The sequence below is a fragment of the Fringilla coelebs genome (assembly GCF_963513975.1).
Source record: "Fringilla coelebs genome assembly, chromosome: Z".
Classification (NCBI taxonomy): Eukaryota; Metazoa; Chordata; class Aves; order Passeriformes; family Fringillidae; genus Fringilla; species Fringilla coelebs.
Window position 1 is genome coordinate 32168925 of NC_140031.1, and position 24160 is coordinate 32193084.

A 24160-nucleotide genomic window follows, 5' to 3' on the forward strand; every position below is an offset into this window, starting at 1 on the left:
GCTGCCTCTACCTCCTTCCAAATCTCGCTATCCTCTGTGACACTGCTGTGTTTGGCAGTGACCTCCCTTGTGGTGGGGAATTCTGTGATGTCATTTCCAAATGGTCTTACAAAAAAACCCTGCCCACTGATTTCCACAGTGTTTGGTTTTCTAAGGAAGGTTTTTGAATGAAGTATCTTATTTCCTTTCTATGGAACACTAAAAATCCCTGATAGATTTCTGGAAGAGTAGGGTTTAATCCTGCAACTCTTTGGCTGAAATTCCTCCCACCTGTTTATGTCAACATTGCGCTTAGATGGGTACAGCCCTGTCACTTCCACCCTAGATGTGGCTACACCAGATAAGTGATGGGGTGTTTGCAGATTTCAGGTAATGTTGCAAGTGCACAAAGGCAAAAGGTATGTTCATAAATTAAACAGAGCATTGGCAATAACAACAAACCCATAACAAGGCAGGCATGGCCTTGGAAATTGGAATGATATTCCTCATGGCACAGCTCACAGGTTTCAGGGAGGATTCAACAGGAAGTGAGGGCAACAGCCCTTAATCAAGAGTTTCTTCCAGAGCTGAGGAGTGTCATGAAGCACAAAGGTGATGGATGAAGAAAGCAGAGGGTGTAACTGAAGAAGGAAACAGAGACTGTCTATACTTACAGGAAAAATGGAGCTTAGCAAAACTTTCCTAATGAGGAATAATAACTACAATTAGGAGGCAGAAGTTAATGAGAGCTAATAAAAGAATTCAGCATTGAAATGCAGTACAAATCTGAATATAACTGGGGGAGGTATAAGGGCTTTTGGCCACATTGTTATTGCTAAGCAAAGCAAAATATGCTTTGGCTGAGCTTTCTTACATTCTTAACTCCTCCTATGCTACTTTGCTTTGTGAAAACTAGCAGGCAAATCTCATAACCTTCTCTCAGCATTCTGCCCATTCCTTACAGAATGCAAAATCCCAGTCTTCTTTCATGAACTTTTTCAGGTTTATCTTCACCCCTTGCTTCAAGACTATCTGATAATGCACCACTTTTCCCAGCATTATTTTTCTAGTTAGAGAAATAAGAGGAATAGCTGAAATAGCTGGGCTGGAGTTGTTCAGAGTTGTTCTCTAGAGAGAAGAAAAGGCTTCAGGGAGACTTCACTATGCCCTTCCAGTACCTCAAGGGGAGCTACAAAAAGGAAAAAGAGTTTTTATAAAGGCAGGTAGTGACAAGAAAAGAGGCAATAGTTTTAAATTGAAAGAAGACAAGTTTATATTAGATGTTATGATGAATTCTTTACTGTGAGGGCTAAGCACTGGAGCAGGATGACCAGAAAAGTTTTGGATGTCCCATCCCTGGTACTGTCCAAGACCAGGCAGGACAGGGTCTTTGAGCAGCATGTTCTGCTAGAAGGTATCCCTGTTCACAGCAATGAGTGCTGTAACTAGATGGTCATTAAGGTCCCTTTGAACTCAAACCATACTTTATTTCTCTGATTCCACTGATATTTTGTCTTGAAGCAAGTGTCAAAGGCTGTGGTTCAATCGGTATGCACATCAGGTATATCAGGTTAGGGCAATCCAGATTTATTTCTGTTGTCTTCCTTAACAGGTTGTGCTCATGTCAGCTTCGTCACACTACTTCAGTGGGGAGTTTCCAGATGGTTGGCACATATTATATCCTTTAAAAGTGTTGGTATGAGCAGTGCTAGGTAAAAGGCTGTGTATCTCATTAGCCTTTTTCATTGTACCAAGGCATTAAGTTTTCACTTTGGGAGGAGAAAAAGCATATTAAAGGAGCTTGTAGCCGGGTAGGGAGAGGTCTTTTCCCTCAGATAACAAGTGGCAGAATGAGACGACAGTCTTAGGCTGTGTCGGTGTTTTGTTTGGGCTTTTTTGTTTGGTTGGTTTTGGGTTTTTTTTTGTTTTGGGAATTGTTTTCTCCCGAGCGAACGCCGCCCGGCGTTTCCCGCCCGGCCGGAGAGGCACGGCAGCCGCTTTCCCGGTCAGGCGGCAGCCTGCGCTCCCGTGACGCGGAGGGCGGGCCCCGGCGGCCATGGCGGCGGCCGCGGCGGAGCCGGCCGTGCCCGACTACGAGTCGGCCGAGCTGTACACGCACGCCTTCCGCGTGGGCGCCCTGGGCCTCGGCTGGCGGCGGCTGCTGGGGCCGCCCGACCTCTCGCTGGCGGCGGAGGAGGAGGCGGACACGGACCTGGCCGTGGCGGCGGCGCTGGGCTGCGCGCCGGGCACGGCGGCCGAGCTGCGCGCCGTGTGCAGGTGGGGAAGCCCGGCTGTCTGCAGGCCGGGGTTTGCGGCTCCGGTGCGAGGGGGAATGCCGGTGGCCTCGCTCGGCGCTGGTGCGGGAAGGTGGCTGGTGCTGTCCCCGGACGCCGCGGCCGTTCTTCGGGAGAGGCGGAAGGTGCTCGGGAAAAGCCGCTTCAGAGCAGCCTCTTCCGGGCCTGCGGCACGCGTTTGTTTCTGTTTCCCGAGTAAATACAAAGTCATAGACTGTTAGAGGGTTGGAATGGACCTAAAAGCCATATAGTCCCTTGCCATGTCCAGGGACACATTCCACTAGACCCGATAGCTTAGAGCTCCATCCAGCCTTGGCCTTGAACATTGCCAGACTTCCAGCATCCACAGCTTCTCTGGACAACCTCTTCCAGTGTCTCACTCCCCTCACACTGAAGAATTTCTTCCTAATACCCAATCTAAATTTGCCCCTTTCTCATTTGTACTGAATACTCCTTCTCCTGTAGTATAGTCCCGTATGAAGAGTTAGTCGCCAAAATCTCTGCAGGCCAAAAATGCTCTGAAGGCAGTTTTTGTGGAGGGTAGTGCTCCAGTTGTGGAAACCTTGTTACATCCGTGAATTTGAACAGTTTGCGTTGCTTAAAGTTACATAGGTAAACATTTGGCAACGTTGTACTGGTTAAGTTCTTAAAGGTCTTTATGGTTTTAGGAGACAGCAATTGTGCCATGAAACATACACTTTACATGAAGAAATAAGCCAAGCATCTGTTTGTATTAACAAAGAATCATAAAATCACAGAATGGGTTGGAAGGGACTTTAAAGACCATTTTGTTCCAATCCCTCTGCCATGGGCAGGAACACCTTCCGCTAGAGAAGGTCCTCAAAGCCTTGTCCAACCTGGCCTTGAATGCTGCCAGGAATGGACATCCACAGCTTCTCTGGGCAACCTGTTTCAGTGCCTCAACACCCTCACAACAGAGAACTTCTTCCTAATACTACATTCTTTTAGTTTGAATCCCTTAAAAACATCATTTAGAGTAGTTCAGGTAGCTGGCTGCATACAGTACCTGTTGTGTCTCTTGGTCCTTAGCCTCCACTGACTTGCTTTTCTCAGGGCCTGTGGTGAAGTCAGAGGTATGTAAATGCTTTGTGGGTGTTGAGGCAGCAGCAAATCTAACACGCTATGGCTGGAAAGCTTTCAGGTCACGTGGACAGTGAGAATTGTCCTCAGCCTGTAGAAAAGGCCTGATTTTAGGCAGTAATTCCTGTAGAAAGCATCACAGTTCGTAATTTACTTGTAGTCTGTCAGTAAGGAAGACATGCCAGAGTTCTGATCCTATCTGTATAGCTTTGTGCTTCACCTGTCACAGTTCTGGTGACTAGTATAAATTTTTGCTATTACTAGACTTAGTAAACATAGAGGATGATATTGGTTTAAAAAAAAAAAAAGTATTCTGGAGTGTCAGGAAGTGTGACAATTACTCTGTAAACTATTCCAGTCTAGATGGTCCCTGATTGCTCCTGTGCTGTGCCTTATTCTCTGTGGCAACTCTGTTGCCTAAACCTGTCTTTTGCTGTTTTCATTTGAATTCCAAGGAGTTTTTCCTGTGGTTTCTTTATTTTTTCTCCACTTTCCTTCTGCTTTTTTTCTTCTGTTCTGCTTTCTTCAGTTTACACCTGCTGCATTTCACTTGGTGTCTGCGTTTGCTGGTGTTACAGAGCAATGCTGTCTGCTTGAGGCTAAGTGTACTGAGAACAGTGGTTGTTTGGGAAAGAGAAAAAAGACTGGAGATCTATGAAGGGGAGAGAACTGATCAGCGGCAGCCTTTCGTTGGCTTTGCAGAAGAATTAAGCTAAACCTGCACATCCTGGTGTGACCTTTCCCCTGTTCAGACTAGAAATCCCAATCTGTAATCTCCATGTGCTTTTGCTTTTAAATTGAATGGCCCTAGCCTCTTGAGTCTCTCCTTAACATTTGCCAACCTCAAATCGCTACCTCTGATCACTTTCACTCACCTGCTCTGAGCTGCTCATACTCCTATCTTGAGGAGAGACGAGAACACTGGACTACACCAAGATCTGTTCTATGATATCCTGGGATTGTATTTATTACTGGTGTAAATATAATTTTATAAATGCTGAAATGAACACATAATGGATATAAACACAGATTTTTCTGACTCTACTTCTAAAGAAACTTCTGACAAATTAAGTAGGTTTTCTTTGGGTAGAAGAGAGATAGGAAGATGTGGATGCTCCCATCTATTTTTAAAATAGTGTTGGGTTAAAATAATCTTTCATGGATTCAGGATGAAGTTTTTCAATATCCAGCATTAAAATCTTTTTTAGAGTAGTGGCATAGTGTACATTTAAGTACTCCTGACATTGTAGAGTCTTCTGGTGAGGAGAAATGGTATAATGTTTAAATGCTATTTAGCTCTTTGAGCACCCCAGTGCAATGTGGTTATTGCAGTGGTTTTTTTGTTTAGTTGGTTTGGGTTTTTCTGGTTTTGTTTATTTGTTTGTTTTTGTTTTGTTTTGGTTTGGTTTTTTTTTTGTAGTTGGTTTGGTTTTTGGGCTTGTTGGTTTGGGTTTTTTTGTTGTTTTTATTTTTGTTGTTTTTGTTTTTTGGTGGTTTTTTTGCCTTGTTTTGTTTTGGCTTTTTAATTTTTTGTCTGTTTTGTTGGGGTTTTTTTTTGGTTATTTGTTGGTCCATTTTTTGTTGTGGTTTTGCCTTTTTGTTTTATTATTATTATTTTATTCTATTTTCTTCCTGTACATTTTCTTTATTCTATTTTTTTCCTGTACATTTCTGCAAACAGAATGCAGGAAAAAATTTGTGTCTTCCTTCACTTGCATTTGACTCAGTAAGAATGCCTTGCATATTGCTGAAGTGGTATGCTGATAATCATTAGAGAGATTGCTCGTGTTTTCATCAGATCTTAAACAGATGTAAAATTGTGTCTTTATCTGGAAGATTCCATCAGTAATTCTCTTAGATAACCAAGGTGTCAAAAGAGTAAAATTTTATGTTTTGTTCAAATGCCTCAGGAGTCTGTGAGCAAAGAAGTTTACCTTGGTACTCATGATTGGTGCTTGAGTGACTGAATGTTGGAGATGCTGAGTTGTGTTATTCTGTTTTGTCTTCTGTGGGATGCATTTCTTGCATGTATAGAGCAGGTTAAGCCTCAAATCACTGTGGGTTTTAGGTAGGTCAAGAGAGGTGAGGCTTGCAGGTACCTCATTCAACTTCAGCCCTAATTCACCCTCTTGTTTTATTAGAAGGGGTAGTTGTAAATATCTCTTGGGACGTGTTATAAAGCTGCATTAAGCTAGCATTAACGTCTTAATGCATTAGTATTTAGTGTCTTGTGGTATTAGTGTCTCAAAGGTGATGAAAGTACTACCTTTAAAATATGCGCAATATAAAGAGTAATATGAACACTGTAACTACTTATTATAAAGTATCAGGCCAAATACTAAATTATCTTTGAATTTCTAGAAGGGAAAACTCATTGTGCTGCTAGAATATCTGGGAAAAATAAAGTCACAGACTTTGAATACTTCATTGGTAGTCTGCTTCCAAGGCTACATTTCCAGAGAGTTCTCTTTGGACTTTTTATTTCTGATCACCTAAAAATGCCTTTGTCGGGGACATAAATTTATATAGTACTTGACATTTGACATTTTTCAAGAGACACTTTCAACTATTGTTCCTCATGACTGTCCTGTACTTCACCTTGGTTTCCATTAAACAGCATGGGCAGTGTTTTCCCCTCTCTGTAACTGTGTGCACTAAGTGAATTTGTTGTGCATGCAGGGAATAGTCTCTGTGGGGACACAGTAGGATCCCAAGCTTGCAGCAGTCAAGAGTAAAGTGTTCCTTGTGAAAACTCTGTATTGCACACACTTCCCTGTCTTAGCTGTCTGATGCTGACTTAGCCTTAATTTCTGAAGAGATCAGTATATAATTCCTGTTTGTAAAGCCTGGCTTCCTTAGGACAATGGACTAAGTATTGCTTACATGGTTCCACTGGCAGCAGTGGAAGGAGGGAGCTCCGGCATGGTCTGTGTGTATGGCCACACAGCAAAGCCTTTCTGGACTTCACTGCATGTGATACATTGACATATGTAATTAACTATTAGGCAGATTTTTAATACTAAAAAAAGGCTCTGCTTTTCCTTTAGAAATTGAGGGTTTCTGACTTTTCAGGACTGAGAAGTAGCGGTACCAGTGCTTCCAAGGTTCCATGGAACTTGTCAGGGGTTCAGTGTCAGTATCCCTTTACACTAGCTACCTTGCAGTCCTCACAAGGAAAAAGAGGAAGCAGTTTTAATGTCAGTTATTTTACATGGTGTCTCTTTGTAGCAGCTTTTCTGAGTATATTAGTTTTTTCCCTGAAACGGGCAGTTAATGGTCATGGTGTGGATAGCACAGCCAGAGATCCCACCTAGGGCTATGGGAAGAAAAGCACAAATATTGTTGGTAGGTTCTGACATACTGTTGATGGGTTCTGGCACAGAAGGGAAATGGGAAACTGTCACCTTTGATGCAAGTGAAACTTCACAATGGTAGGTAACAAACATTTTCGGATCCTACATATAATTCCTGTGATGTTTAAAAAACTGAATACAAAGTCATTTCCTCAGAATGGTATATTTATATGAATATTATACATATTCAAGCGACTTGGGCTCTTTGGTGTCTAGGATCACTGATCCATGTGCCGGGAGACTTTGGATAAATAATTTGGTCATGTCAGTTTTACAGAAAGGGTCAGTTGGGGTTGATTTGTCTGTCAGGGGATATCCTTTACTTGGTTATGTGGTTGTTCATGACACAGCGCTATACTGCCTGGAAAACAGCCCCATCTAAAGGGTTGAACTGTCTTCTCCAAACTGCTGTTCTCCATCTTTCTGTTAGTTAGATTACTATTTCTCAGCTGTGTTTCAGTCTACATTTGACACAGGATTTACTTGGTTGTCTCTGCCTCCACTTCCTCAAGTGGGAATCTAAGGATAAGGTCCATTCTGTTTCCAGGAGGTTGTGGCTCATTACTACAAAGTTCCTTTTAAAATGGTGCTTCTGAAAGAATCCTGTTTTCTCAGTAATTAAAAAAAAAAAAATTCTGTTTGAGACGAAAACTGTGAAACAGTTTAAAATCTTGTATGTTGCTGAATGGTAAGTAACTAAACAATAGTAAATTTATATTACTGTCAATACTGAATGACTTTATTGGCTCATCAGAACAAAGCCATCCACCACCATCAAAATTTTGTCACTGACTTTTGCCTATTGTCAGCTGGTAACAGCGGATTCCAGATTTCTATTTCTCAATTACTTTGTATTCCTTTGCAGTTCCACTCCAAAGGGTTGTTCATTACTGTAGTGATATTATTGCTGGCATGGGGAATGTTATAAGATTATAATGAAAAAGAATATAATGAGACCATAAATCTTATTGAGGATAAATGGTACAGTCCAAAAGGTACTGGACTTCACCAGTGGTAGTTTTGTCCCATAAAGAGATGGGTTTGCACAAGGGTTTGCTGGGATTCAAACTGCAGGTGGACTTGGGCACTGGAGTAATCCCTGCCTTTATACAGTCTGCAAAAGTGGAGAGACAAAAGCAGTCAAGTCTGATTCAAAGCAGTTCTCTGTTTTAAATATATTTTTCCTCAGCCTGTTTTTAAGCTGGATAAAATTCTATTGTGATTAATGCAAGATGCTCCTGGGAAGGACTGCAGAGGAGGGGATGTACATATGATGATTCCTCTGAATCTGGTGTGCTGCAGTGCACAACCTGAAATGGGAACTCGCAAATAGGACCACGTGGTGAAACCACCTCCAGGTTCCTGCCTCTCATACTTCTATACAGACTGTGAGAAATCACTGCTGTGTCCAAAGAGGATAGCTCCAGATTTAGATTAGCTATCAGGTAGAAATTGTTTACTGTATAGAGTGGTGAGGCACTGGAATAGGTTGCCCAGAAAATTTGTGGATGCTCCATTCCTGGAAGTGTTTAAGACTAGGTTGGATGTGCCCCTGAGCAGCCTGGTCCAGTGAAAGGTATCCCTGCCAGTGCTGCTAGGGGGAATGGACAAGATGATCTTTTAAGGTCCCTTCTAGCCCAAACTGTTCTATGATTCTATCTGTTATTTTTTTATTGTTCTAGCATTGATATGTTAATGCCTTCTGAAAAAGAAGAAGACCCAGATGTTATTCCTGAAGATAGCAGTCTGCTCACTCTTCGGTATGCTGTTAAAGTGCTCTCACAGTACCCTTATTTGGGGTAGGGTGGAAAATCAGCGCGGAAGTATGGCTGTCTGCTTGTTCCCTTTACATGCAATGCTTTCTGAAGCGCCCTACAAAAATACCACAAGGGTGGAAACACCAGCTTAAAATGGCATCATTGGTATGAGTATTCTGAATGTTGCTTAGGAACTTTTTTATTAAGATATACAGAATATGCCTTCTTTCTTATTGGAGAAAGATTTCTGGACCTAGGTGCTTCTGAAGTAGTGCCTAAGTTTGGAGTGTGCAGAGGTCTGATAATCATGTATGTGAGGTTCCTGCAAAGAAACCTATCTCATACCTCTAGTAACTCTCAGTCACTCTGTAACAGCCAGACTATAAGTACTGGTGCTGTATCCAGATAACCTCTTTATCTGAGCCCACTCTGTTTTGTTGAGTTTTGTTTTCTTCATGGAATTTATTGATACAACTGGTGCATTTCGGAGGATAACCAATATATGTAAGGTTTCTATCAGCTGGCAAACTTGGCCAGTTCAGGCCTTTACTGTACTTAACATAGCACTAGTGTACAGAAATATGTTTAGAAATGTGATCAGTGATTGTTACTGAAAACCCTTGTGGAGGTCTGGAGGATAAGTAAACTTATCCTGGATGTTAAGGATTGGGTGTTCACGTAGTGGTTAAATACATGTCTTTTAGTAGGTATTCTACTTATGGTACTCTTTCTTCTACAACTGATAATGAAGGTTTGTTTTTTGGTTTTCTAAACTGTCTATGCTATGGGGCTGAGAAAGAATACTTGTGGGTTGTTTCTTTCCTTGTGTTTTGCTTGAACATGAATTCAATTTTTTTGAAGTGGAAAGAATTGTTGAGACAGTTTCTTTAAAAGTCACAAATTGTTTTGTCCTAGGACAACTTCTTCAAACATTTTGCCATTTTTTGTTGTGAGTCCAAAATTGCTCACAAACAATGTGTCATTTGCACATGAGGGGTAAAAAACCCACTAGCCTAAATCCGCAAGCTGGCCTGTACACTCTCAGTTTTTATGAGAGTCAGGAGATGAGTACTTTAAGTTAGTCTGTCCCACTAAGACAGACAGGAATCCTGCTCTTTGAAAGCTGCTCTGTAGTAGTTGTGTAATTTAAAAATATTAAATTCTTGAAATTCTATGTGGAAATTGTTAAATGAAATTTTGTCTTGTGTTGCTGCCCCTTAGAATTAGGAAGAAGGCCTTAGAGAGGAGAGAAGAAACAATTATTGTGGATCGGGCTTGCAGGCAAGAAACTCTTACCTATGAGATGGTAAGTTGCCTGTCATCTTACAGGCTCTCAAGACAGCCCAAATCCAACTTCTGGTTGCTTTTTTATTCACCACTATGAAATGTAGACTGTAAATGTTTGCAGATACAAGTTTGCTGGTAATGATTAAAGATAAAGACATTTTATAGAAAGATAGGACAGGAAGTCTGTTAGTACTGGATGTAGTTAAGGAGGAACTTCATCTCATTACCACTATATGACTGTTTTTTAAGCTGTGAACTTACAGCTAGGCATAGAGCTAGACAAAATGTGTAATGTTTTGCTCCTGGAGTTCAGTTTTGGAAACTAAGCCTCAGTGTGTGAATGATTGTGAGCTAGTTTCAGTAGGCCTGTGAGAAGAAAACAGTAGCAGCACAGTGGTGGTAAATAAATTCCTAATTCTGAGCTTTGTAAACCATGTTTTTCAGCCATTCTAAACTGCCAGGAATGAAGAATGTAGTCATCAGCTCATGAAAAGCCTTATTGGAGTTTTTTAACTGAGGTTAATAAGTTTGGGGTTTTTTAATGATTTCTTCTTGAAGTCCTAAACAGCAAAACCTCATTTCATAAGTGTTCATAGAGCCATTAAGGTTAAAAGACTTTTTTAACCTCTGATTGTTGAGCCCAACCATTACCTTAATACTGCCCGATCCACCACTAAACTAAGCACCACATATACACATTCTTTGAACTCTTTCAGGGACACTGAAGTCCTGAAGTCCATGGCTTTAGCAATCCATAAACTGCTGTAAAAATTAGGGACAGAAGTGTAGTGAGGAAAGAACCTCATGTGACCATTAGACTTGTTTTTCCCCTTGAGGTTTCCTGGTCTGTTGTGAGTTACCGCGTTTCAGCTGTTCAGAGATCCAGGCAGATTGTGTAAACAACATGATGCAACTACTCTGCTGGGCTCTTAGTCTGGAGGGAATATCTGAGAAAATATTAGCAGCAGAAACCTTCATAAAGGGTTTCAATGAATACTGCTGCGCGCATTGAAAGAACCAGCACATGGTCATTTATTGCATTCTTTAAGCAAGCTGTGTCAGAGCTGTGATTCTGTGGTTGGGACCATGATGCCTTCATACAGGAGGAGAGCAGTGAAACATGAGTTCGGAATGTGTCACATGAAGAAGGCAGAGGGCACGAGTATCGCTGAGTCTCACAGGAGTACAAGGTCGTGTTACTGAATCTAAGGAATACTCCATGCTGGTGGGAGGTGTTTGTGCAGGAGCACACTCCTGATTTATTGGAAAAGGAGGAAATGGCCACTGAAAAGAACCTTCCCTCATTTTCACAGCTGGACTGTGTCTTAAACACAAAGCAGGATGAAAATGTAGGGATCATTTACTCCTTTTCTAAAATACAGTACTGTGGCAAGGGCAGTGCTGGGTTTGGGTTTCAGTTTTGGAGAAATTGTGGCCTCCAGCTATGTCTAGCTTCCCTGATAAGAGGAAGTGTTGCGCAGACTGTAATTTTCATATATTTCATTCTGTGTATATTTTCTAGATTAGTGTTTCCCAAATTAAGGTTGCAATCCCCGTTTACACATGAAAGCATTCAAAGAGCATTTCAAAGCATTAAGTGGTGAAAGTTGGTAGCAGCTGGGTTCCATGAGGGCAGAATGACAGCAGCCTCTAATTCCTTTACGTGGGACCAAGGAGCAGCCAGCTATCTTGCAGCAATTCTGAGAAATGAAGGAACATGCTTGCAGTCCATAATTGGAGCAGTTTCTCACCTTTCTACCGTGGAGGAAGTAGGCTGTTTTCAATCCTGAAGGCTACATAGTTCACATTCAAAGCTGAAGTTCACATCTAGAAATGAATAAGTGCTCCTCAGCATTTCTCTGACTGTTGCCCAGTGTTAATTATATGTGTGTATATATATGTATGTGTGTGTATATATATATGGTTGCCAGAATAATATATATATGTGTGTGTGTGTATATTTTTCCAGGAGTCACATGCAACTGGAAAGAGGCCAGACAATCCAACAGATCTAATTGAGGAGGGAGAACTACTTTTAACTCTGAACATCTTTTATCCTGTTATATTTCAGAAGGTTGGTATAAAATTCTCTGGGTTGTATTCTGATTCTTTTCTATTCAGATAATATCTTGCTCTCCGAAGCAGTTAAAATAGCGAGGCTACTGATGACCTGTGGTAAACTCTTCAAAACTCTGATAATTTCTTAAGGCTATTCCAGAATCTGGTTTTCATTTGGTTAGTTGTTTACATAACATAACTTTTACAATAATTGCACAGTAGTTAATTTACTTTACAGAAAGCTCAAAACTTGAAAATAAATACATGAAAGCTAAAGTACTTTTTCTTGACTTGGGATAAGTGAGCTCAGACTTTCTGTCTTTTCTACACTTTCTGATGGAGAATGTAACATTTGAGTTCCTGAAAAAAACTATTAAATATCAGTCTTAGGAGAAGCTGTGGCAAGATGCTGTTGAGAGAAGTGATGTGCTAGATGCTGCTAGTAATGACCTTAAGCTGTTAAATGAAGAGCAGTGCTGATGCTGACAAGTTATAATTTATCTGGAGTTTGTATTCTGTGTTCTTTGTAGCATAAAGATCACAAACCCTACCAAACAGTCCTTGTACTGGGCAGCCAGAAGCTCACTGAGCTAAGAGACTCGATTTCCTGCGTCAGTGACCTCCAGATAGGTGGTGAGTTCAGCAGTCAGCCAGATCAAGCACCAGAGCACATCAGCAAGGTAAAACTGTCTATGTGGAACCCGCTACATGTATAAAGTCCTGAACACATAGAAGGGGAGGCAGAGTTTTGTTTCATTGTTTTTTCTCCAGCACTAAATTCAGCTGTATTGGTTCTGCCTGTTGGTTCCACTGCAAGTAAATAGTTCAGAGCGGCATTATCAAGATGATCTGTTTTGTGCAATATCAAGAAAAGCATCATCATTGCTACTGCTAGGAAATGAAACACAAGCAGTGAGTTTTGCATAGATATAGAGCTAATTTTTTTTTGAGCTGTATTCTGAAACACCAGAGGTAGTACTGTAATCCCACTAATAATAATAAACTAGACCATCCCACTATGCTTTGTTGTTTGCAAGTGGATGCTCATCAAATGTAGGGATGAAGATTATTCTTCTCTCCCAAAGTTGTTACATATTCTCTGGATATAAGCAAAACAAGTCATCTAGTTAGAAATACTGAAATTGGAATAATTTTGATTATACATCATATGATATGTAATAATATGTCATATCATAGAATGGTTGACATTGAAAGGGGCTTGTGGTTGTCATCTGGTCTGCTCCCTCTGCTCAAGCAAGGCCATCTACAGCCGGCTGTCCATGACCATCTCCCGATGTTTTTTGTGTATCTCCAAGGAGGGAGGTTGCCCGTGGACAATCTCTGTCAGTATTCAGTCACCTGTGTCAGTAAAGAAGTGTTTCTTGAGGGTCAGAGGGAGCTGCATGTGTTTGCATAAGTTTGTGCTTATTGACTCTAATCCTGTCGCTTGGACTGCTAAAATGAGCCTGGCTCCATCCTCTTTACACCCTCCCATTGTGTATGTTAATGAGATTCCCCTACCTGAGCTTTCTCTTCTGGATTCTAACTCACAGCTCTCTCAGCCACTGCTTTTAGGAGAGGTGCTGCATTCCCATCATCTTCATGGCCCCTGTAGGACTCTTTCTCTAGTATGTCCGTGCCTCTCTTATACTGAGCAGTCAAGAACTGAAGACAGGCCTTTAGGCATGGCTTCACTAGTGCTGAAGAGAACTGAAGCATCGCCTCCCTTGACCTGCTGGTGGTATTTTATCTAATGCAGCACAGGATCCCATCTGCTCCACCGGCTGTCTTTGCTGCAAGGACACATTGTTGCCTCATGATCAATTTGGGATCTGCCAGGATCCCTAAGTCCTTTTTGCCTTGCTGCTCTCCAGCTGAGTGTCCCTCAGCATACAGTGGAGCATCAGCTTGTTTATCCCCAGGGGCAGGACCTTGCACTTCTCCTTGCTCAGTCTCACCAAGTTCTTGTTGGCCCATTTCTCTGGGCTGTTAAGATCCCTCTGGCTGGCAACAGGATCGTCTGGTATATCAGCCACCCCTTCCCATTTTGTGCCAGCAGCAGAGAGGGTAACACTAACAGATAGAAGTGATTCAAAGAGTCTGAATGTAAAACACATTCCTACTACTGTGTCTTCATCCAGGTCATCTGAGAAGTCCTGTCTTTGGAAAAGCAGTATCTGCTTTTCCTGTGTTTTGGCAGCCTAGAGTTGATAATTCAAAGAGACCTCTAGGCATAAGTGAGCATCCCCAGACTGCTCTGATGATGGAGAGTGCCTGGTTGTCCATGGTTTTCCCATTTGGAATAAATAGGGATAATCTTTTTTGAGTTCTTCAAGGGTGGCTGAGGGAGAAAAGGAGGTTCAAGGGAGACATTATTAGCTATCTGAATGGAGGGTGAGGAGGGTGTAGCCAGGTAAGGGGTCAGTTCTACTGGGTAACAAGAGATAGGATGAGAGGAAGTGGCCTCAAATTGCGCCAAAGAAGGTTTAGATTGGTTATTAGGAAACATTTCTTCACTGCAAGGGTAGTCAGACATTGGAACAGGCTACTCAGGGAAGTGGTGGAATCATCAGCCATGAAGGTGTTCAAAAGTGTGTGGATGTGGCACTTGTGATATAGTTTAATGGTGAACATGGCAGTGCTGGGTTAATGGTTGAACTTGATGATATCAGAGGTTTTTTACAACCTTAATGATTCTACAGTTCTATTCCAACCACTTCCTGGGACCTCAGCATACATAGTGGCTGCTTTGGAACACAAAAGCTTTCACCATGAATGGCCCCTTCCTCTTTTCCTCCAGCTCTTATTGCTGAGTGCAGCATCATATGACGTGCAATGTCCTTTGGGTCACTTTGAGTCAGCTGTCCCAGCTAGATTCCATCCCAGCCTCTCACCCAGCCCCAGTCCACTGGTTTTGGGGAGACTTAGAGAGACAGCCTTGAAGCTGTGGAAGCACTGCTCAGCAGTAGCCAAAACACTAGTGTATTATTTACTCTCATTTGCCAAAAATGCAGAGCACACAGAGGGGCTGCTGTGGGGAAAGTTAACTCCATACCACATTAACACTCTGTGCATTTGGTCAGAACACAAAGTACTTCTTACTGAGATGACAGAGAATTATTGAAGTCTTGCTGCCTGCACACATGCGTGTGCACATGCACACATGCACAGCTACACATGAGAGCACTTCCTGGTCACATCTGTACAAACAAGTCAGGCAGTTCTGGAAGTTCCAATCCCCTCACTTCTAGGGTCTCACAAAATCTATCATCCTTCAAAATTCTTCCTTAATTGCAAAGTTTGTCACATGTAGACAGTCCATTTGTAACATTCTCTTCCATCAAAGATAATTAACAGTTTATGGCACTCATACCAGCAGTGCATGAGTCACCAGATGCCAAATCAACTCCAGAAGCTGAGCTAAACATTAACTTGCTGTCACTCTGTTCTCTGAACCATATTTCTGAGTGCCACATTCACACAGCTTTTCAACATTCCCAGGGGTGGTGATTTCACCACTTCCCCGAGCAGCTTATTTCAGTGCCTGACCATCACTGGCTTGTGGAAAGTAGGGAATAAATTACTTCTTTTTTTGCTTTGCTTCTGTATGCAGCCTTTGCTTTTTCTCATTTTCTGCCTTTCTCTGAACCCATAAGCTTGTTTGTCTTGCTTTGTTTCCACAGTCCTGTTAAGAAAGAGTGAGAGCAGGTGGATAGGTATCTGGTAGCCACCCAAAGTAAACACACTGCATCTTGCTAATTTTTTTAAATGTTGTTCTTTTTTTAAAGTCAGTGCCTTGCAATTACTGAGTTTGTGCAGTGATGCCTGTGTTCTTGTTCTGTGTTTTTGGACAAGTCCATAACTTCTGTGATGGGGACAGAAATAAGAGCATTAAAGTAACCTGTAATGGCTTGAGAACAATATCAGCAGAGTAGCTGCATAGTTGGCAATCAAATGAGCCTAGTTTGTCACACCAGCATCTACAATCAGAGCAGAACTTTTCTTAGACACCTATAGAATGAGCTCTCTTAATATAGTTAAGATATCTAAAATGCTTGGATTTTTGACATGTTCTTATTTAAGATGTTTATTTATTCTTTCATAACACTAATGGAGGCTTCTCTCTCTGTCTCTCAGGATCTCTACAAATCTGCCTTCTTCTATTTTGAAGGCATCTTTTATAATGATAAAAGATACCCAGAGTGCAGAGATCTGAGCAGGTATGATATTTGTAGTTGTTGACTAAAGAAAACCTTAAGGAACATAAAATTTGTTTTGTTTTGTTTATGACTTGTGGTGTTACACATACTGGAATGTCTAGAGTATTAAGCTGGAATGGACTTTTCCTGCTATTTTTCCATGATTAATTGGTTTTTACAGAGAAGTTTACTTGCTCTACTTATTCCTTCCATCTGCTTCCCTTTTGAAAAGAGTATGAATCCATTTTTTAACCTGCAAATGCTGTTTTGCTCTGTTGAAATGGGATTTCTGTGTAAAGTGACAGGTGACATTTTGTACTGGGTTTTTAAGTACCTTCCCTACTTGTGATGGGAATCAAAAGACTTGCCTGTGAGGTAGGAGATGTGTTATAAAGACAACAAGCTCAGCTGTGTGGCAATGGTTGTCCTGCTTAGTCTTGAAAATGTGTTGAATGCCTTAATTGTAAAGTTAACATGAGGTCTATGTGACTCATCAGAAAAGAAATTTGATATTTTAAGGAAGCATGGTCTTGCTGATATGGTAGTGAGATCAAGATGTTTAAAATGCTTAGGATGGAAGAGCTGACTCTGCTGGACCCTGTTGTTCTGCCAGACCTTGTATGTGACTTCAGGGAAATCAGTATTTTACTTCTTGTCTTTCTGTCTGTGAACAACAATAGAAGGGCTTGTCATAGCTCACACAGCTTGCAGAGTTAGATGCCTTGTGTGTAGAAGTGTGCTGAAAAGATAAAAGGAAGTTTTCAGTAGCCATTGCCCTTCTAGTGCTAAATTTTGGAAATGTAACTGCACTTGTCAGCTTTGTGTTTCTCCTTGACAAAAATGAAATTTTAAAAAGCGCTTTTTAATACTTTAAAATGAAGTCATTGACCAAGGGGGCAAAACAACCTGCTAGTAACTTGAATTATTGAACTACTTAAGAAGTATTGTGCTGCAAACAGTCTGACCTGGATGAGTGCCACCAGGAACATATACTGACTAAAACTCCTCAGGAAGCTGCCTGGTGAGGACTGAAAGGCATGTGTTCCACAAAAGCAGTGAACAGTTCTATGATGTTGCAGTATTGCTGTGAAATTACCCTAAATTACTACCAAATGTTGTGAACTGTTTTGATTTCCATCATTTAACCATGTGTCAGTGAAGAATTTTGCATGTCCTCAAGGTATCTCTTTCTCTGTATTCACAGTTCATAGCTTTGCTATGCTGATGGCCTTTCTGTTTTCAGAACAATTATAGAGTGGTCAGAATCTCATGACAGAGGCTATGAAAATCTTCAGTCTGTTCAGATGGAGGACTATGTATTTAATGATTTATCCCTCAAAATTGGCTTTCCATACCTTTACTGTCACCAAGGGAACTGTGAACACATCATCATAATCACAGATATAAGGTAAGTAACTATTTTTTGGGAGTCCTCGGGCAAATGAAAGTAAGCCTTCTCTGAACAAACTTCAGATATTAGATGCTGAATGTTTGTTAGGCTAACTTATTTGCTTTAAGACTATTCTGCTGCCTTCTACAGAACTTAAATTTTTTTTCAATATATGTGGGAGTATCTCTGGAAGAAAGAGAGTAATCTTCCTTGTTTTTTTCTTTTTAATTTGTGTACAAAGACTACTTTGCAATTAGTGTGCTATGACTGCTGTGTAACAAGAATGGCAAACACAGTGCCAAGGTCTTTCTATGTAGAGCCAATGTGTGGCAGATTTACATATTGATTCTGGAGCACCAGGGAGCAGAATGTTGTAGGCGGTGGATGGACTCAACTGAACAATTATTTTGAACTTGAAGCTAAGGGCAGGAACTGAAAAGATAATAGAGGAATGGAAATAGTGGGCTGAGATGGATAGGCCAGGAAGAGAAGTGATGTGATAGTGACTGTGAGGTGGCAGCCACATCAACAGTAGAACCATTGGCTAGATTTTGCTTAGTGCATAGCTAGAGAGAGCACTCCTGTGGTTGTGTGTAGTGGGTGACAGGTCATTTTCTGTTCCCAGGAGCCTGATGTATCAAAGTGTGGGTAATACATGGTGCTTTCCCAAAGGAACATAACCCAGAGAAAAGCATAGATGTTGCACATAAATGATCTGAAGATTCGCCTGACAATAAGTTTGTTGGTCTGTATAGGAGATAAAAGCTTTAAAAGGACCACAGAAAGGAGATGGTTTGAAGACTTCTATGTTACTGCACAAACTGAATTTTACTTGTGACCATAAAATCCACAGATGATGCAACTAGCAGTCTATCTCCAGATCTTCATCGGTGTTATGAAATATTAAGCGGAAGTCTAGTCAGAGTTTACATGGGAATTTAAATCATACCCTATCTTCAATGTCCATGCTTATGTTCAGATAGATTTCAGTATGGCAACATCTTTATTGTATGTGTTGTATTTATTTATATCCCTCAAGGCTTATTCATCATGATGACTGTCTGGATAGGAATCTATATCCCTTGCTGGTCAAGAAACATTGGCTATGTACCAGAAAATGTTCTGTGTGCAAGATGTATACAGCAAGGTACGCTACATTCTTGATGCTATTGTTGTCTTAATTCTTTCTAGGTGCTGCTGCTAACTTTACTAAGAAAAAGTAAAAATCAAAGCTCTGTATGTGTTTTGTAATAATAGTACTCTTCACTCTTCAAGCAGTTGACCTCTCTCTAACCAGGAAAAGGCTTCCTGCAAGTAGTGTTCATTTGGAATTGATTCAGGAGTTTCAAAAGAATTTGATGAGTAGGAGATTAATTATTTGGCTCATGTTGTTTTCCGTATCTAGAGCTTGGCTATCTTATCAATTACTTTTGAAAATCTTGCTTTTGGGGGAAAATGCTGCGTTTTCCTCCTTTGCAAGATGTGTGTTTCAAATTAACTCACCAAAATTACACAGCGCTTTTGTTTAATCAAGCATCTGTTTAGATATAGGTCTGTCCAACTCTAATATAATAGAATCTAGAGATTTTTGAAAGTCATTTAACTTGCCCCACAGGAAACTCCTAACCTCTACTTGAAGACTGTGTGCTCTGCAGCTGCTCTTGAAGGAACTCTGTGATTTTCTGCCCTTAAAAGAGTAGTATATAAATTAGGTGCTCTTTATATACTTTAGTAATGCTAATTTAGATATGAGAGAGACTTTCAACAAACAGTAGAAATTTCTCTAAAGACTAGGCTAGGCTCCTTGATTTTATAAATCTGAATTATTTATTTGCAAAAACACTGGTTGCCTTTTTTTTTTCCTTAGGACAACTTAGGCTCTCAGCCTCTGTTTGGTGCAGCAACTGTGTCTTCATTGTCTTGCTTGTTTGACCTTAGACTTCTCTGGAATCAGGCAAAGAGCCAATCCCCCTTGAGATGGGAGTCCATCCTTGTGTTCCTAGCAGAGCCCTGAGGATGCCTTCACAATATAATCTGTGAGGCATTTGGCCATAAGGGGAGGTGGAGCCAAAGGGTCAATATGGGGGAAGGATGGGATGGGGAGGGCATTACTAGAGGTGATGTAAATGCATTAAATTAAAACCAGGATTAAGCACTAAGCTTAAGTGGGGACATGCTAAACCATAGACAGCAGAGCTGCTTTGGCTGGCTGTCCAGTGTGTTCTAATCTGTGCAGATAGCATCTGTAATCACCAGAGGCCTTCAGCTGTCATGGCCTCTTGAGTGCTATCATAAATTAATTACTCAGTGAAAGGCTCTCCTTATACATGTTAACTTGTGTTCATGTTGACTTCAGTGCTTGCTGGAGTGTGCTGCAGTCTTTACCTTGTCTTGTCTGCATCATTTGGGTCCTACTTTTAGACTCCAAAAATGGTTTTGATTACTCAGAGGAGCTTGGGTCAGTACGCATCTGCTCCATTTCACAGTTTCTTGCATTAAGGGAAAAAAAGATTTTTCTTTTATGATTTAGATGGCCAAAGGGTGGACAGAAGATTCCTGTTCTTTTTTTTTAATGCACTGTACCAGCAACACAGGTTTGAGGAGTTTCTCAGGAAGTGCTGCTGGAGCTGCTGGTGTTCACATGGAATGGGTGTGGACTTTGGAAATGTGCTGCATGTGTGGGATAGGAAGTATGCAATATAGGTAGAACCTTGTGTATATAAAATTATTACTGATGTTTGTTGCTGCCATCCCCAGTCCTGAGTAAAATGTTGAGATGTTTGCTACAAGCATGTTGCACTTGTAAGAAAACACTTGTGTTTTGTAACCTGCAGGTGGGTAACCAACAGAGACAGTCTGGCACCAGAGGATCCTTGTTTCTTCTGTGATGTTTGTTTTCGGATGCTCCATTATGATGCAGAAGGCAATAAACTGGGGGAGTTTCTCGCATATCCTTATGTTGATCCTGGGATTTTCAACTGAAACTGACATGTGCCAGGATTAATTCAGTGAATGACATTGTTGAATCTGTTGCTCTGGCTGTTAAAACCACTGGACAGCTTGGGGTTTGAGCATACTGCTGGGTTTCAGGTTAGGCATGTAATCCTCTCCTGTGAGCTGGAAGGAGCCCTTTGCACTTGAAGACTATCTGGTGTGTTTTTCTGAGTAAGTATGATTTTACAGATAAGTTGGTATGCAAAAAATGTAATACACTTTTGCAACATTCCAGTAGTTTGGATGCTATGGACTGTAAAAGATGGATGTTTGAGAATACCTGGCAAAAGAAACCATGACTTTAAGAAGCTCTCTGCATCCAAGGCTCTGTAAGCCTCTGTGGATGAGAACATGGTCTGTATATATTTTTCCTTGAAACCTCTGGCAGTTGCCATATTTGAACAAGGATGGATGGTACTGAATTTGTAGGGAGGAGAATGCTTTCTGAGAGAGAAGCTCAGAATGCTGGTTAAACTCTTGGGTCTTTCCTACAAATGGAAGCTTGCATCTGAAGGCTTTTGCTGTCCCTGGTTTCTGACTCTGAGGATTAATTCTGTAGTGAGGAAACTGCATTTCACCATTACTGAATTGTAGCCTGCCTTTTAAATAATTTTGCCAGCTGTTTAGTGTATGCAGTGTTCATTGTACACCTTTTTATTTAGTGTCATTCTGTTATTGTAATGTAATGGTTTTTTTAATTAAAATGTGGCAAATTTGTAGTTTCTACAAGTCACTTGTTAAACTGAAACTTTGTCAGGACAGGATATTTTTTTTTAAAGTCTTCTGGAATTAAAAGTATGTTAGTGGCAATCTTTGTTTTAGGAAAGTTAGTGCTAACTGCTTTTCTTTTGAAAACTTCAGCTAATTCTGGTTAGATGAAGACAGCCTGCTCTGATAAGCTACATACAGAAAACTGACAAACTGAATCCTGTTGAAGTCTGGTAGCTGCAGATTCTGCCAGTGCTGATTTATTATCTTATATGTCTTGACACAAAGGTATCTGAAGCACTTGCAGGACTCCTTACTAGTGGTGTATTAAGTAATTTGAATATAAATCCCTGTGGTTTTTTTTCCTGTCTTCCTTCTCCTGTCTAGCTGTTGGCCTGTGTACTTCAATGAACCAACCACTTGTAAAAGGTGGCAATAGTTCTTTTATCCTTCCGGAATCTGCAGAAAATGGTATGCCCTGCCCATCACAACTGTGACAAGTCCAACTGCTAGGCTAGGCTGCTTTGTGGTGCTGCAGCAGCTGCTCTAAAGGTCCTCTACTATACAGCTCTGGTTGCAACTTCAGCATTTGCCTCACAAGTTGCTACTCCTCATCTTTCCTCTATCTCCTCCTCTTTCAGCTGTCTCCCATAAATATACATATATATATAAAGAGGCTTCCCAATCCTCTTCAGTATTGGATCGGGGACCATATAGAAAACTAGCTTGTGTTCTAAAGCAGCAATCAGTAGTTTTTTTGTGGGGGCATTTTTTTCTTTCTTTAGCCGTAGAGAGAAGGGAGTGGCAAAATGTGAGTTTACTCTTTCATTAAATTAATTTGCCTTAAATATGCTGTCTCTCACACAACCCATTTATCTTCTTAATTAAAAGTTAAGATCATATATATTTCAAAATTGGTGCCCCAGCAGATGAAGAAGTTTTAGTGGGTCAGTCCCATACTTCCAGTAAGACACAGAGAAACTAGCCACAGTCTGGGTGTGGGAGTTGAGAGCATTCAGTGCTTAACTACAAAACAGAGGAGAATCGTATTAGAAGATTTCTGTTTGTATGACATGGTCCTCTTTCATATTCAGTGATGTATCTTGAATAACAAATGGAACAAAAAGGTTACATTAAGTCATAGGTTCTAAAGATCCCAGAAGTTGTCACAGGACAGCTCGGTCTGGTCTAGATTTGATAAGTCTTTCTGAATGAGTCCTCTGAGTGAAATGCAGCATTGCATACAATGCCTGTTCATAGCTAAATCTCTATGACACCAGCTGGATATTTGTTTTAGCAACTTGTTAAATGCTGTGAGTGTTTTGGTGATGAAAATGTCCAAGCAGGTTTATTACGTCATGACACAAAATAAGAAAAAAATTCTTTTTAATAATCTCTTGTCTGTGTGTTGCTAGTTGAATCTCAAAACATTAACCTGAATCTGTGGTTGGCTTTTGGATTTGATTTTTTTCTATTAAACACTCAGTGATTAGACAGTATGATCCTTTACAGGTTATTTCAAACTTCCCAACTGCCTTGCAGATTCTCTCCCTAATGAAAGTTTATGCCTTGCTGACAAGGTGATACAGAACACTGTTTCTTGTATTGAGGACAAGCAGAGGTCCCTCTGATTTTATGTTAATACGAAGTTCCAAAGCAGAACATAATTAATATAAACAGTGCTATAGCATTTTCCAGCACTATCCAGGCACTTGTAACATTACCACAAGAGTTCCCTATGTACTTGAATGATGAACAACTCTACAGGGCTGCACAATATTTTAAGCTGTCGTAAACTCCATTCTTGAAGTAGGGATGCTGTTGTTGAAGATAACTGTGCTTTAAATTTTGTGCATAGCTGTGTTTTCTTTCTTAAGAAAGAATCAGCCTTATTCCTTGTGAGACTAAGTGGCTGTCCAGTTAGTCTCAGCTCTTATGTTTGTATCTTTCAAGAGACACAGTTTAGGGCCATTCAGGCATCTTTGAAGGTGAGATTACCCATTCTACAGTTATGTCAGACGCTGTGAATTTATGTTATTTCTGATTTGTAAATGGGCAGTAAATTTAGGCAGCAAAATCCCAAGCACTCTGTCTGTATGGACAGAGCGATTGCATCACACAATCAGGACCTTCATCTCTGCATCCAATCCCAGTTAACTCTGAAGCAGTGGCAAGGTGTTCTGTTATCTCTGAAACAGTTGTGACAGATGAATTAGCTTATCAATACTTGTGTGAAAACTAGGTGGATTTGGCAATTTAGCATGCTTGTCAAATATAAACCTTGGTGTAAGGTTTGATAAAAAGGTTTGATAATATTAACCTTGGTATAAGGTTTGATAAAAAGGGATGGTAAAAAATGGGAAATGCTTTTTGTGAGGATTTCCAGTAACATCTTTACAGAAATACTTTCAAGTGTAAAAGTGGAAGTTGCTTGATTTTCTTGAGGTTTGAATAAAGTACATCTTATGATGTACTAGCTGGAATGTGGAAATCCGCAAAATCCACATAGAGTGACTAACCTCTATTTGTAAGCTAAATGAGAATGCTGCTTATCTGATAGTCAGGCTGTACAGCCATGTCAGTCAATCCCCTTAACATCAGTCTGTTGTGAAATGCTAGAGATTGCCAGAGGTCGCAGTCTATGGAGGCCAATCATTGTGGTGATCTGCCAAAGACAGCTTCATTCTGGAGCTGCCATGGTGATTGAACTTGCAGGTTTAACTTCAGGTATCATCTTCAAGATCTGAAACGCAGGAGCGAGCAACCTCAAAATGTCAGAAGCCAACCTGGCAAAGCAGGCCAGGTTAGCTGAGTAGGGATGTTCTTTTTGAGTCTAGGCAGACCAAGAAGTGTCTTGTGTGTGCTTGGTGAAGCAAGGACAGGGGACATGCATGCAAGGAAATAGAGAGATGGTGCTCTCCGCTGTAGGAAGAACATTCATGTGGTCAAAGCTCAGCTGGGGTTGAAGCTTTCCAGAACTGTGGGCACAATAAAAAGAGGGTGGGTTTTTAAATATATCAATAGCAAAAGACAGTACAGA

At 40.8% G+C, this 24160-nt stretch overlaps 1 protein-coding gene across 1 annotated transcript; it reads left to right on the forward strand.

The window, feature by feature from the left end:
• The first annotated feature begins 1917 nt into the window (after positions 1–1917).
• On the forward strand, positions 1918–22619 carry SNAPC3 (small nuclear RNA activating complex polypeptide 3). The gene is made up of 9 exons (XM_084224668.1): positions 1918–2256; positions 8410–8487; positions 9706–9790; positions 11741–11845; positions 12360–12509; positions 15967–16049; positions 17272–17436; positions 18458–18565; positions 20253–22619. The coding sequence occupies exons 1-9, from the start codon at positions 2036–2038 to the stop codon at positions 20398–20400; spliced, it is 1143 nt and encodes a 380-aa protein (XP_084080794.1). The 5' UTR covers positions 1918–2035; the 3' UTR covers positions 20401–22619.
• Positions 22620–24160: the final 1541 nt, after the last annotated feature.